We start from the raw sequence: 14,968 nt of genomic DNA on the forward strand, positions 1-14,968 counted from the left end.
TATTTTTATTAGGGATTGTAAAATATGTCAAGAGATAGACTCAAGAAGTGATTAGACTCTCGAAAGTAAAAAAAAAAAATCTCCCAGAATCCCTCACAGTCTCTACTGCACAGACTCTGGCTGCCAATGGCTGCGCCAGGAATTTGGCTTCAAAACCGTACAATGATAAATGATGGAGCCACGCTGTCCACTCTATATACAGTCTATGGGCCACACACATTGGTTTTAAGACAGATTTAGGGCCTGGTTTTTCTTTTATTATCCTAAAATCTGATAAAAGTTCTGATCTGGAATTGATCCCTGGTCGGACTACCTCTGACAGAAAACCCGCAGCAACCAATGAGAGGAGCCGACCTTAAAGTGTCATCAAGCGCATCATCAAACCCAGAGTCAAGAGAGAAACTGAAGAAGAAGAATAAGAAGAAGAGGAGCAGCTTGTGGCATTATTCACCCAGATCCTTCTTCTCCTGTTTGTTGTTTACTGCAAAACATGGCGTCCTCTGTTTGTTTATCTTCTGAAGTCATCACACGCGCACCCGGGAGGTCTTGTATCAGTGGCGTCTCAAACGTCAAATGTGTGGCCCACTATCCCTGGGTCTTTGACACTGTCAGATTCAGCCGACCTGTCTGCAGCCTGTTACTGTGACCTCTGACCTCTGTGATAACTTTCAGCAACAGGAAGTTTGTCTTTGTCCCTTTATCATGAGCATGCATCTACCTCCAATACTTCTAATACTCACAGTTCTGTACGTCAGAGTTTTATTAACACGTTAACCAAGACGTGAGGGGTCTGATGATTTAAACTAATAACCAAACTGTTGACCATATTTCACCCTGACGAGCGTGACGGCCTGCAGAGACGGAGCCTGGTGTAGCTCTGTTTCTCTGTGAAGCTGTCAGTGAGTCGGATGAAGCTCGGTCTGGAGTCAAACCTGCCTCATGTGATCCGTCCACAGGTGGAGAGACCAGCGTTTCAGCCCCAGCTCTCACTAACAGACTAACTCACTGACAGGGCGGTGTGTGTCAGTGTGTGTGTGTCATACTAACGGGCTGTCTGTGTTTACCAGGTTTCAGCAGACTCTCTGAGAAGACTAACCCTCAGCTCCTGACCGGCTCAGGGACTCTCACACCGACTAACCAAACGTCTGTGTGTCTCTGTGGATGTGTGTGTGTGTGTGTGTGTCCTCAGTGTGTCAGAGCTCCTGGACCTGTACGAGGAGGACCCTGAGGAAATCCTCTTAAACCTTGGTTTCGGTCGAGAAGAGCCAGACCTGGGCTCCAGGGTTCCTTCGAGGTTCTTCAACAGCTCGTCCACGGCGCGCGGCATCGACATCAAGGTGTGTGAATAATTTTTAGATGATTAAATGATTAACCACTGTATTGACTTTTGGAAGAATGACATCATGGGAAAAGTCAGGAACGTCACAGGCTCTTGGATTTATCCCTCATTTAGCTTCAGATTTAAAGAAATCCATCAGGTTTTCATCCAGACGTTTCAAAAATTCTGCTAGAATGGCTTAAAAACAGAAAAATCCCCAACAAATATGAGTCTATTCAGCGTCTTTTGGCTGTTGGTTAAAGAAAAATCTTATTTTTAGTCAAAACTGAATTTTTAAGAGGCTCTGCCAACCACTAACATCCCCTGGTCTACCTGCAGGTCTACCTGGGAGCCCAGCTGCAGCGTATGGAGCTGGAGAACCCCAACTACGCTCTGACCAGTGAGTCCCTCCGTTTAACATCTTTACGCTGGGTTATTTTGTCGATCTGTGTCCTGGTTTGTTCCACTTTTGCTCGCTGAGTCTCCCGAAGTGCAGAGCTGGATGTTTGTGGACGCTCTCAGCCGAGCGGGTCATGAGAATCCAAAGTTTCATCCCAAAGGAAAGCCTGCTTTGTTGAATTTCTTGAAGACGTTTTCACCTCTGAATTAAAGTGAATTAAAATCAGACCAGAGGACAAATATGTTGGGTATTTTGACTGTTGATATTGGCAGGATGGAGTCAGTTTCCACTCTCGAAGGAGCAGAATGAAAAAACAAAACCAAAGCAGCCGCCGTCCTGCAGCGCTGACATAAGAGGCTCTCAGAGTTATATCAGATTTGTTTCTACTGAGGATCTGAGGTCAAGTCTGTCCTGGACTACCGGGGGACTCGGTACTGAAGGTTGGATCTTGGTTGATCTTACCGGTGGATCAGAAACTGACCACAAAGACGCTAAAACCAGACCAGAGGAAGATCTGTGCGTTACTGAACCCTGAATCCCTAAACTCTGCTAACGGACGTAAACAACGGTGATGAGATGCTGAAAGGTTCACGTCCTGAAACTATACTCTGAGGAAGTGGAGCTCAAAGACTGTGAGTGTGTGTGTGTGTGTGAGTGTGTGTGTGTGTGTCCTGTTCCCAGTACTTTTATGGTGTTTTGTGGGGTCCTCTCGCTCTTTTAGCTGTTCTGCCAACTGCCTGGACAACACAGCCAGCAAGGACAAAGATCTGTTTGTCCCAGACACACACACACACACACACACACACACACACACACACACACACACACACACACACACACACACACACACACACAGACCTGCTCCGCTAACATCCTGGCCTCTTTTTGTTTTCAAACTCGTGTTTGCATGAAGGTACTGGCTCCCTAATTGAACACACACACACACACACACACACACACACACACACACACACACACACACACGGTTCATCGTCTTCAGGCTGTGAAAAGAAGTTGAACCAAAGATCCTCTGTAGGGGAAGATGAATCACTCCGAGGTATAAATTTGACTCTTTGTTTACTGTGTGACCAGTTCTTCCCTCGTCACTGGTCCCAGTTTGCTCGGGGTAAACAAAACTACTGTTTATGTCAAAGGGGCCACACTTGGACATGAAACTACTTTGATTACAGTTTTTAAAGCTTCTGTGAGAAGTTTTTAACTGTTACTGCAGAAATTAAAAGTGATGTCTCTTTTCAATCTAAGATCAAAAACTTGATCATCCTCAAGACCTAGAATTTCTGTTTGAATGTTGGCCAACAAAAAAAAATTCAACCTTCACATTTACAGGAGAAGATCAGCAAAGATTAAAATTAGTGCTGTCAGGCGATTAAAAAAATTAATCTAATTAATTACAGGAATTATAATTAATTAATCAAATTAATCACATTTTAATCTCATATCTGCTTAAGGGCCCAAAATAAAGAATTTGAATTCCAGGACATTAAAATTACATTAAAAGACATTAAAAAACATTTAACACAACAAAACACAACTTTTTTTACAGCTTTTGAATAGGACAGATGGTTTGTACATGCCAGACTTTTGAAAATAAATGTGTCTTTGACCCCCGTGGGTTTGGGATCCAGATTAATCTGCGTTAATTTTTATAACGCATTCATTTGCGGTGTAATTAATTAATCTAATTAACGCGTTAAAATGACAGCCCTAATTAAAATCATTTGGCCACAGGGGGCGACAAATCCAACGCAAACAGGAAGTTCCTGACAGGAGCTTTAATGCTGTGTTCACTGGCTGCAGTAAACAAGAGCTTCAGTTGTGGACAAAGTGGTATCTGTTATCTCATTCTGTTATTTTAACAGACATGTGGCTCACCTTGGTTATATACTGTGGAAATTAAAAGCAGGACTGTTTCTTTAGCGTCCTGTTTGACGTCTACCCCCCCCCCGCAGTGCTATCAGGAATCAGTAAAGGAAACTGTCTGTGTTATTTCTGATGGTTTTGTTTGCTTTTGTAGCTCTGTTCATTTCAGACTGTTTCTTAAACCAGGAAAAAGTTCCTCACAGGAGCTTTAAGTTAAAGTAAAGATCATCTATAATCTTAATTTTATAAACAGAAGTGGATAAAACGACACAGTCTCCTGGATTTAGCGCTGACTCATCATTTTCTGACGTCACTCTGACCCCGTGTCCCGACTGTGTGACCTGTCACCCAGCAGGTGGTTTCGCAGCGTGTTGTTACGTATGGCGTAAAGAGTAATTATATTGACACATTTGAAGAAGTCAGCCGTACAGCTGTTACCAAACTGTTATAAAGCAGCTCAAACACCTCAGGTCGTCACACAGAGGGGGGCCTGTTAGCATCACTGTTATATAAGCCAGCATCAGGTGACCACAGAGCCGTTGATACGAGCTGCTTTACTTAGACACTTTATGTAAATATTGGTCTGTGTTTGTCAGGGGGCTGTGGATGGATGTCTCTTGTTTTCCACTGATTATTTCGCTCCTTCACGCTGAGAGTTACTTACAGAGGGAACGGGTCAGAAATGAGGCTGAAGGGTAGATACAGGTGACAGGAAAGCGAGCAGATGCATTCATATGACACATTTGACACACTGGTATGGGGATGGGTACTGAATCAGGCACTTTTATAGGTACCAACCAAATTCTGTCAAAGGTACTGGGTACTGATTCATGTAAAATCAAAAGATACCATGTTTAGGTACCTAAATGTATCCTTGTGACTGTGAAGGAGTGGAAGAGTAGGTGATTTTCCTACTGGACATGAACGCAGCATTGCAAGGTTATATATTGTAGAATAAATATGTTAAATTGAAAAGAAATATATTTAATTAATAAAAAATTTGATGTTTTTTTACCACATAAACACCAAAAAAGTACTGAAAATTGGTACCATTGAGTACCGGTACTGATTGCCAGGTGCGGGGCATGTGAAAGGTTTCCATCCCTATTTATATCCCTGAAAACGGAGGGCAAACAAGCTACAGTTGCTACAAGCTAACTTATAGACAGGAAATAATTTTTGTTTTTATTTTAATCACAAAAAACTCCTGGTTCCCCCTTTATAACTGTAGACAAGAAAAAAAGATCCAATTTTTTAATACTATTTATTCTGAGAAAAAAAACAGAACTCTGACTTTCTTCTCAGAAAATAAATTGATAATAATAATAATTGTAGTTAAAGTAATAATAATAATAATAATAATAATAATAATAATAATAAAAATAGTAATAAAATTAATAATAATAATGATAATAATAATAATAAACTTTATTTTTATAGCACTTTGCAAAAACAATGTTACATAATAAAAACAAACAGTAAAATAAATAAATAAAAGAGAGGAAGTCAGTGAAAGAGAGATTAAAGAGAAATGTGGGGCAAAATATAGAAATAAAACAGAAAAAAAAGAACTGCAAAATAAAAGCAATAAAGATGAGAAAAAATTAAAACAACAAAAGATAAAGGATTTAAAATGGGAAATAAATGAGAGAATAATCATTTGGCTCCAAAGGGAGTGAAACATATCAATTAATCTTAATTTATAAAGCCCAAATCAAAACAAATTTTATCTCAATATGCTTCGCAGACCTGCTGATGTGATATTATTTACCAAAAAAAAACAATATTAAGATGAGGAGTCTGGCCTGTTTTAAACCAAGTCATAGCAACAAAACCAAGATCTGGTCCAGGTCTGAGCCAACGCTGACCGTAAACTTTATAAAAAAAAAATTATGAATAAAACTTATAATAACTAACTTTATTTATTTCTTTATTACTTTTCAATACAGAGTTACAAATTGCTTTGAAAAATAAAAACAAACATTAAAAGAGAAATCAAAGAGAAATGTGAGGACAAGGTTCAAACAGTGAAATCAACAGAAGTAAATAAAAAAAAATATAAAAAGCTAAAATAAGTAAACATATTCTGCCTCAGAAAATAATATAAAAGATTTAATAAAGTAAAATAAAATCAGCCTTTGAGGTTTTAAGCACACCCAGCTTAAAATCTCCTGTGAGAGCACGTGGATAAAAATGTGTTTGACGCTTTTTTTAAAGGAGGAGAGGAGCAGGTTACAGCTCAGTCCGTCACTGTGGGGCTGAATTGTTCAGTTTTGGACCCAGATGGAGAAAAGTTTGGGCTTCAAACCGCTCGCTGACTTCAGGAGGGATTTGTTTTGATCACATTTATCTTTTTGTTTTACGTGAACTGCTCCTTTAACGGTCTGTAGTGCATCTGTTGTTCCTGGAAGCTTTTTTCTTTTCCAGAACATTCTCATAGTGTTCCACTGGTTCCCTGGATCCCAGACACATGTATCTGTGTGTGTGTGTGTGTGTGTGTGTGTGTGTGTGTGTGTGTGTGTGTGTGTGTGTGTGTGTGTGTGTGTGTGTGTGTGTGTGTGTGTGTGTGTGTGTGTGTTGTTTGTTATGTAAGCTCTGTTCTCACCATCAGAAAAGAATCTCTCGGGATGAAAAGAGAGGGAAGGAGAAAAAGGAGGGAGTACGTGTCGTTTTCTCTTACTCCTCACTTCCTGTATCGGGATCCTCAGAATGAACATTAGTGCGGAGTCAGCAGACGGCAGGAAACACACACACACACACACTTACACTCTCACACATAGTTGGGCTACCATCACACACTGCAGCTGTAATAAGGGGTTCAGATTCTGCAGTCAGATCCAGATGTGAGAGAAAAGCTGAGCTGAACGTCTGCGCGACGCGGCGAGGAGCTTTGTTTACAGCGTTTAGGATAAAAATTAACTCAGTGTTTTTTATCCTTTCAAATATTCAGCTTGTTTTGAGTTATTTTTGTCAGCTTTGGTGAAATAAAACAAAAACCACCCTCCACATTCAGGAAACAAAAGTCCCTCTCTAGATTTCACACACTTTGCTTTTAGCTCCGCTTTGGTCTCCACCAACCTCCCAGCAACACTTCTGCTCCACACTTTACTGCTTCTCTTTAGTTAAAAAATGTGAACAGTGTGATGTTATGAATCATTTGCAGTTTGAAAAAATAATTGAAACACAAATATATTTTTCACTAATATAAGAGCCATTGATAGACAACTATAGCAAAACATTAAACAATAACAACAACATTACAGTCAGCCAAATCCAGAGCAATCAACATCTTACATGTCTTGTAATTATTACTAAATAAGACCCTTATTTTTTATTTTGTTGTTATTTTGTATTTTTTTTTATTTATTTGTTTTTAAATTTTTTCTTTTTCTTTTCTTTACTTTCATTTAGTTTTCTGTGTCAGTTTCAGGTTTAAATAATAAACGTCTAAATTTTTTTAATTTTTATTTGAAAAAAAAAATCATAAAAGATAATATAATTTTACATTTAGTTTTCTGTGTCAGTTTTGGTTATAAATAAACATGTCTCAATTTTTAAATTTGTATTTTTATTTATTTATTTTGGGGAGTTTGTTATTATTTTGTATTTCATTTGATTTATTTGTTTTTTTAATTTTTTGCTTTTTATTTTGTTTACTATCATTTAGTTTTCTGTGTCAGTTTCAGGTATAAAAAATAAGAAACTTCTTTAATTTTTTTATTTTCTATTTTTAAAAAAGTATAAAAAGAAAAAATGTAATTTTGTAGAAAAATAAGAAAAAGTTAAGAACTTTCTGCTGACACTGCCATCTTCTGTTTTGGAGGAATACTGCAAAGCTATGCAATCAGTATTTTGTTTACAAGCGTTTAGTTTTCTGTATCAGTTTTAAGTGTAAGTAATAAAACCTCCAATTTTTTAATTTTTATTTTAAATAAAAGGATTAAAAAAATTATAGAAGTTTGTATAAAAATAGAAAAAGTTAAGAGCTTTCTGCTGACACTGCCCCCTTGTGTTTTGGCCCTTGTGTGTCAATATAATTACTCAATCAGTATTTTGTTTACATTTAGTTTTCTGTGTCAGTTTTAGTTATAAATAATCATGACTCAATTTTTTTTCTATTTCAAAATAAATAAAAAATAAATAGAAGTTAGTGGAAAAAAAAAGTAGGACTTGAACAACTTTCTACTGACACTGCCCCCTTGTGTTTTGGAGGAGTACTGCATATTAATGCAGACACTGTGCATCTGCAGAAGTATAAACCAGGGTTAACTTAAGACAGTTGTTTTCCTTAGTTGTTAATATCAGCTGATAGTTTTGTAAAAACTTCCACATTTCACCACAAACTTAATCTGATTGAGCGACCTGAGTTTTCCTGGAAGCTTTAATTCAGATTATACAATCCTAATTTTCCCTGATGAAGCATCATTACTTCTTCTAATTACTTTTCCTTCTTCCTTTTCTGCCTTAAACACTCAGAATCCCCTTTAAATGTTCTTATTTTAGCTCTTTTCCTCCTGGATGACGACCGTCAGGGTTTACCAACGCCCTCTGCGCTCACGCTGCTGATAAAACAGTTTCTTTGATCCCTCAGAGGTTTTTCCGTTAGAGATAAGATAAGAAAGAGAGAATCCTTTATTCACCGAAAGACACCAATGAAACCTGAGAGGTGGTGACATCAGCGCTGGTTACGAGGCGAGAAAAGACAGAAGTGTGTGTTTCATAACACTCTGACAAGTATTTAGACAGCGAGGGATGGAGAGATGGAGGAGAGCAAAGGAAGAGCGCAGAAGGAAGGAAGGAGCGTGTGCAAGTCATCGTCCTGTCGAGAGTGACAGCTCGACTTACACAACCACAGAAGAAGAAGAAGGAGCGGCGGCGGGGGAGGGGTTGCTGTGACGTCTGACAGGCAGGTTTTTAAAGATCCTGGACCTCTTGGTTTGGCTTTTCTGCAGGGATGAGGCCGTGAGCAGACTGTTAACCATATAAGAGAAAGACCAGACGATGTGACCTCGAAGTTTGGACGTTTGTTTTGAGGAGCTGTGGTGAAATGAGCAGAGTCATCAGGAAACATGTTGCACAGAGATAACAGATGCATCTGTTTGTAGAAGTGTCCAGACTCTGAATTTGTTTTTGCCTCTGATGCACTAAAAGTCGAGTATTTCCAACTTTATTTTCTGCAGAGAAATCTGTTTTTGGTGTTCGCTTTCCCCTTTTTTTTGCACCTTTAATTTCTTGATGATTTATCCTCCTTTGTGCATTTTTATCCAACATATTTCTGCAAACACGCAGCCATAAAATCTGTCACAGCGGGTTGAGGAAAGCCTTTGTAATCTTGCAGGATGCATGTGTTGTTAAAATAAGTACAGTTACGTCTCCTTTCCCCTCCACGTCGGCTCTCTGATGCTCTTTCTGACCCTTATTTTTGCTTCTGTTTGTCTGCCTCAGGCCGTTTCCGCCAGATCGAGGTCTTAACAACAGTCGCTAACGAGTTCTTCCAGCTCTACAGTCAAGTTTCCGGTCAGCCCGTCCAGCGCATCAGCTCTAAGGACCAAGGTAAACTCCACCCGAGGCTTTGTGGGATGTTTTATTCAAATTTTGTGAACCCAGTTCTCCTCTTCAGAGCTTCGTCTCCTCTTCTCTTGGAGGAATGGTGTAGAAAGTTTTGTTTCTAAGGAAGGTTTTTTAATCTGTGGAGAATAATTTCTGTGAGGAGAAACTGATATTTTCTTTCTCTCAGGAGGAGGAGAAGGAGAAGAAGCAGGTGAAAAGGAGAACTCCCCTCCTCCTCTAAAGAAGACCAACTCGGCGAGGAACATGGCCAAGCTCCTGAAGAAAACCATCACCAGACACAACCTGCACGCCGCCGCCCCCGAGTCATCGGAGACGCCATCGCCCGTCCAGCAGACGCAGCAGAACGGACTCGCAGCCTCTGATCACACACACACCAACGGGCACGCGGACCAGGACGGCTGCAGCTCTGACCCCGACCACCAGGGGGAGGCGTTGAACCAGAAACACAACCGCAGGAAGGATGGGCGCTCTCTGGCGACGGTTACAGAGGAAACGAACGGGGACGGAGAGACAGAGGAGAGGTATGATAAAACATCAGGTTTAGAGTCTTCCCCACAGTCAAACAGCGCCCCCTGCTCTCTGCTCAGTTTATTTTACTGTAGAGTTAAAAAAACACAAACACAGGATTAACGAGATAAACCCCGTCCCTCCTCGAACTGGCTCAAAAACAGAGAAGTTTCCGGCCTCACTCGTCAAAGTTCAATCAAATTAAACTCTGGAGGAAGTCGTCCAGCTCGTGTGAATGTTATGTAACACAGAAATGATGGAGGAGGGAAGTTTCTGTCTGACCGTCTCTCCTCTGTCTCCTCAGTCCTGAACAGAGCGGCGCTGAACCAGCAGCCAACGCGAAGCCTCCACCTGAAGACGAGAAGAACCTGACCTCCACGCCAGAGAGGGCGCCTCACGCTCTGGCTCCGCCCCAGCTGGCTCAGCTTCGCAACGAAAACGCCGACTCGTTTGACATGGAGGAGGTACGGTGCTCTTCAGCTTTGGGCTCTTAGAAAGTAAAGGGTTTAACTTTCTCCTGGGCTGCAGGTAGAAAAAGATCGACAGATTCAGAGCTTCTCAGACTGAGCTCAGAGAGGCCACGTCTCTGTTTAGTGTTTACGTTTTTGAGAGATTTAGGTTTATTTGGTTGTTTAATGTTGAAAAATTGAATATTACTCCATGTTCGACAGCTTTGTTGCAGGTTTTGTTCCCCAGATTAGAGGAGCAGAGGAGAAACAGAGAGTAGAAATAGATCATTGAAGCATCAAAAGGGCACATTAAGCTGAAGGAGGTGGGGATGCCGTCCATCTTTATGTCCAATAAACACTTAAAGATCTTTTCTATCAGCAGCACAAAAGAACATTTTTAAAGCATGTTTAATTTTGAAAAAACAAGAGGGCAGAAGCTTTATTTAAATATTCAGTCATCTACATAAGAGGAACATACCTGTACTGAATCAGGCTAGCTAATGGTTTAACACAAGGATGTGGCTCTTTGACTCCTTTGCAGTGGCTTCTTCTAGCTTTAAAAAATATATGATTGAAATAAACAAAATGTATCAACCTTTTTTTAAATATTTGCTATTTTTTTTAGTTTTTTTGCAACTTTCTGATATTTAAGAGTTTCTGAAATATTGAGAATTTTTTTTAAATTTTTGCAAAATTATAAAATTTAATTACTTAATTTGATTTTTGCATTTTTTTCATTTTTTTTATAATTGTGAATTTCTGATTTAATTTTTTATGAAATATTTGCAAATTTTTAAAAGTTTTTTGCAACTTTCTGATATTTTAAAATTTATTGAAATATTTAGATTTTTTTTACATTTTGGCAAAATTATAAAATTAAATTAGTTTATTTGATTTTTGCATTTTTTTTTTTAATTTTTGACATAATTTTGTAATTCTTTTTATTTAAATTTTTTATGAAATATTTGCAAATTTTCAAAGTTTTTTGCATTAGAATTTATTGAATTTTTTGCAAAATTATAAATGAAATTATTTTATTTAATTTTTGCATTTTTTTCTACATTTCTTTTAATTTTGTAATTTTTTTTATTTAATTTTTTTTTATGTAATATTTGAAAATTTATATTAAAAAAACTTAGACATCACATGTACAAATTTATAAATTAAAAGAACATATATTTAAACTTGTATAAGAAATTATTCACTAGATTTTAACTATGTATAGAATTTTTTTTGTGTTTTTACACTAAATTGTCTCTATCGTGGAGATAAAGTAGATTTTTAGGTTGCAGACCCCTGGTTTAACAGACGGCCTTCAGCAGAGGATCGATCGTGATGAGTTTTAGAGATGTTTTCTGTCTCTGTCTTGTAAAATTCAAGGTGGTTTTTCTCTGTTATTGTCCAGATCCAGAGTAACGAGGATGAAGCCGTGCCCTCCAGATCCTCCAGAGGTAGCGGTGAGTTAAACCCCTGACCTCCTGTTCTCTTATCCTGTTATCTTTACAGCTGGTGTAACTCTCCAAACCGTCCCATTGTTTGAGGTCTGCGTGCTGCGTTTGAAACGTGTCCCTCTTCACTTCCTCCTTCGTTTTCTGACATTTTCAAACCTGCCTTGTTTACCTTTGAGCGCTCTCACTTTGTCGGAGTACGGGAAGGTTTGCCTCCAGGGCTTTCTGCCAGAACGGTGTTTCTCTTTCATGTGCTGCAACGAAAGGTCAATGTTGACATTTTCTTCCAGCTTTTTACTATTTTCTCCTCCTGAACTCGACGAGTGTTTCGGTATCAGCTAACCAACCTGCGGCCAAAAGCGTGACAGGCAGACTTCAGGGACGAGCTGTTTGTCTCTGTGTTTGCTCTTATTCTTTCTCCTCTTGTCATTTTACACCACATGAACCGAACTTTGTGTCTTTATGCTGATTCTTTGTGCATCAGTGTTGTTATTTAACATGTTGTGATGCAGTGTTCAGGGTAAATAGATTCAGAGCTGAGTTTTTTCTGATCATAGTAAGAATTCAGCCTCATTCTGAGTCTTTCTCCTCTTTTTCTGTCAGGTTAAATCTCTGTTTTGTTTTATTAATACCTCTGCAGCCTGTTAAAGTATAAATATAAACCCTCCTCTTCTGTGTTTATATGATTTGGGATGTGCAGCCGTCTCAGTTTGCAATAAAAGATGTTTCCTGTGTCTCCGTTCACTCACAGAGGACAGACTGTCCCGTCCCTCTTTCTGCCTCTGCTTTAGGACAATGAGTCTTCTCTGCCACCTGCTGGTCAGTCGCAGCACTGCATCAGTAATCCTTAATCTGCTCCTCTCTTTCAGACCTGCTGAGGACGGTCAGCCAACAGTCCGACAGCAGCGGCTTCGCTGAGGAGCCGTCAGCCGACTCCAACAGCTACCTCAAGGTCTGTTTGTGTTTGCTTCAGGTCACGACCTTTGACCTTTAAGGTACTCCATGTGACTCATACCACTCCATTAGGAGCCTTATCTCACCCAGAGGAGAAACATCCTGCATGTAAATCAAAGGAGAACTGGAAGTAAATCCCTTTATGGAGAGTAATAAAACCTTATAAGGGAAGGTGGAGCTGCTGCTGGATCTCATACGTCTGACGGGAGAAGAAGAAACGTAACGCTCATAAAATCTTTAAGATAGACCTCAGAGAGGAGGACACAGGCATGTAGGTGACGTTACGCAAAAAGGTGAAGTCTGTTTCTGCAGAAAGAAGAAGAGTTTAAGTTTTTAGAAGAAAGAATAAAGATTTTAACAAACAAAAGAAAACAAAAATCATCAGATCTGGTGCTCGTCATCAAACAAAGACTGAAAGAATCAAAAGTTAATCTCAGAAATCTTCTTCTTTTGATGATTATTAAAAAAGTGCATGTTTGATTTATTTATTCGGTGAGTAATTTAAATATGTGTGTCTTCATTTCCTGTCACCAGGTGCAGGAGAGCAGTGACAGCTGTGACAGTGAGACCACGGTGACATCACACCCCTCACAAGACTTGGCCACGCCCCTCGCCCTGGACCACCCGGTCTTCATCCTCCCAGACGTCAAAGAGGGAGAGGCGACGCCTGACGCTGCCTCCGAGGCTGATGGGAGGAGTAACTCCAGGGAGGGAGACGAGCATGATGGGATATCAGAGACGATCCCTCAGTACACGGCGCACCAGCTCCCCAAGAAGAGTCTGACGGAGGCCCAGAGCGAGCAGGAGCAAGTCCAGAACAGGGAGGGAGCTGATCCTGAATCTGAGCTGAAGCCGGAGAGCGCGTCTGCAGCAGAGCAGGAACCACAGACAGAAGCAGAAACTACTCAAAATCTGCCAGAACCAGAACTAGAACCCAGCCAGAACCAGACAGAGACCCCAGCAGACTCTGCAGCCCCCACAGAGGGAGCAGGAGCTGAGACCCAGGAGGGACAGACCGTCCTGGATGAGTCCGATCTAGTGTTCCCTCCTCCTCCTCCGTCTCCTGTAGAAAGCGCTCTGAACCGGGCCAAGCAGTTCCAGCTGAACCGGGTCGGGCAGGGCATGAGCCCGTCTGCAGCGTTCGTACGAGGACGAGGGCGAGGACGAGGCGTCCCCCTTCAGAGGTCGTCCTCCCTGCCCTCGTCGCTCCTCTCCCCCTCAAAGATCGTCTCCTCCGTCAGGATCCAGTTCGGCCGGGGCCAGGCCTCCTGCACCCAGCCCAGGTACTCCTTCAAGTACACCCAGGAGGACGGGGAGGAGCACGAGGAGCACGAGGAGGGAGGACAGGAGGAGGACCGAGGTCAAACCAGCTGCCGGTCCACTCTGATCATAAACCCCGCCTCCTCGTCCGACGCCACCCAACCATCCAGACTCCTCACAGAAACCGCTCCCCCTCCTAAACCCATCCCTCGCTACCTGATGCGCTCCTCCTACTCCCTGCAGAGCTCCAGCCCTCCTCCTGATTGGCCGGCGGGCGACAACGCGCACTCCTGGAGCACGCAGAGCGTCCCTGACCTCTCGTCCAATCGGCAGCAGCAGCAGGGCCAGTTCCAGCAGAACCTGGGCTCCAACCAGAACCAGCAGAGTTGGACTCCGCCGATGGCGTTCCCTCACCCAAACCCTCACCCGGCTCCTCAGTTCTTAAACCCCACCCACAACCACAGCGCCAGACTAAGCCCCAGCCCGTACCCCTTCGCCCCCAACCCTCCCCCTCAGTACCCGGCCCCGGTCCACCCGTACGGCAGCCTCCCAAACCTCCCGACCCAGCACAGCCCGTCCTTCCTCCATCACTCCAGTCTGACCGGACTTCACTCGCCATCAACGCCGCCGTTTCCAACACACGCCAGCCTCTCCAACCTGCATCACCCGCCGCCACCAATGACCCCTCACCACGCCAGCATGGGCAACCTGCACCCAGCAACTCCCATGATGCACCACCAGGGCTACGGCGCTCCCTACGCACACCACTCGCCGTACTTCTCACCTCCGCACACCTCGCCGTATTCTTCGTCCTACCTCGCCTACCAAGGGTACAACATGAGCCCGCACCTGGGGTACCCTCAGTGTCCGCCCCTGGCTCCAGATCCAGGGTTCCACCCGGGGCTGGCTCCTCCTGCTCCGGGACTCCACCCGGGCCTGGGTCCAGGTCTGTACCCGGGGATGTTCCCTCCTGCTCCGTCCAGCACTGAGATGCAGCTGAGACGAGTCCTGCACGAAATCCGAGGAACGGTTCAGAGTCTGAGCCAGGTCAGTCCAGATCCTCCAGATCCTCCTCCTGTCGTCAGCGGATGGTTGGAAAGTTTGGAGCTGATGCACAGTTTTATATTTTCTGTCTTCTGCTGCGTTTTGAAGCGTCCTCTGCTTGTTGTGTCTCATTTCT

At 42.0% G+C, this 14,968-nt stretch overlaps 1 protein-coding gene across 4 annotated transcripts in view; it reads left to right on the forward strand.

Annotated features, from left to right (window-relative positions):
• itprid2 (ITPR interacting domain containing 2) overlaps positions 1-14,968 on the forward strand; it is a 38,852-nt gene that overhangs the window by 18,564 nt on the left and 5,320 nt on the right. For 3 of the 4 annotated variants that reach the window (XM_074694726.1, XM_074694727.1, XM_074694729.1), the window contains 8 exons: positions 1,190-1,337; positions 1,658-1,718; positions 9,045-9,152; positions 9,337-9,691; positions 9,982-10,141; positions 11,532-11,583; positions 12,444-12,526; positions 13,063-14,835. In XM_074694726.1, the coding sequence (XP_074550827.1) occupies positions 1,190-1,337; positions 1,658-1,718; positions 9,045-9,152; positions 9,337-9,691; positions 9,982-10,141; positions 11,532-11,583; positions 12,444-12,526; positions 13,063-14,835 (2,740 nt within the window). The remainder of the gene's footprint in view (positions 1-1,189; positions 1,338-1,657; positions 1,719-9,044; positions 9,153-9,336; positions 9,692-9,981; positions 10,142-11,531; positions 11,584-12,443; positions 12,527-13,062; positions 14,836-14,968) is intronic. The other variant, XM_074694728.1, reaches the window with a different exon arrangement.

The sequence above is a fragment of the Halichoeres trimaculatus genome, unplaced genomic scaffold, assembly GCF_033239565.1.
Source record: "Halichoeres trimaculatus isolate MK-OKI-2021-1 unplaced genomic scaffold, fHalTri1.1 fHalTri1_scaffold_19, whole genome shotgun sequence".
Classification (NCBI taxonomy): domain Eukaryota; kingdom Metazoa; phylum Chordata; class Actinopteri; order Labriformes; family Labridae; genus Halichoeres; species Halichoeres trimaculatus.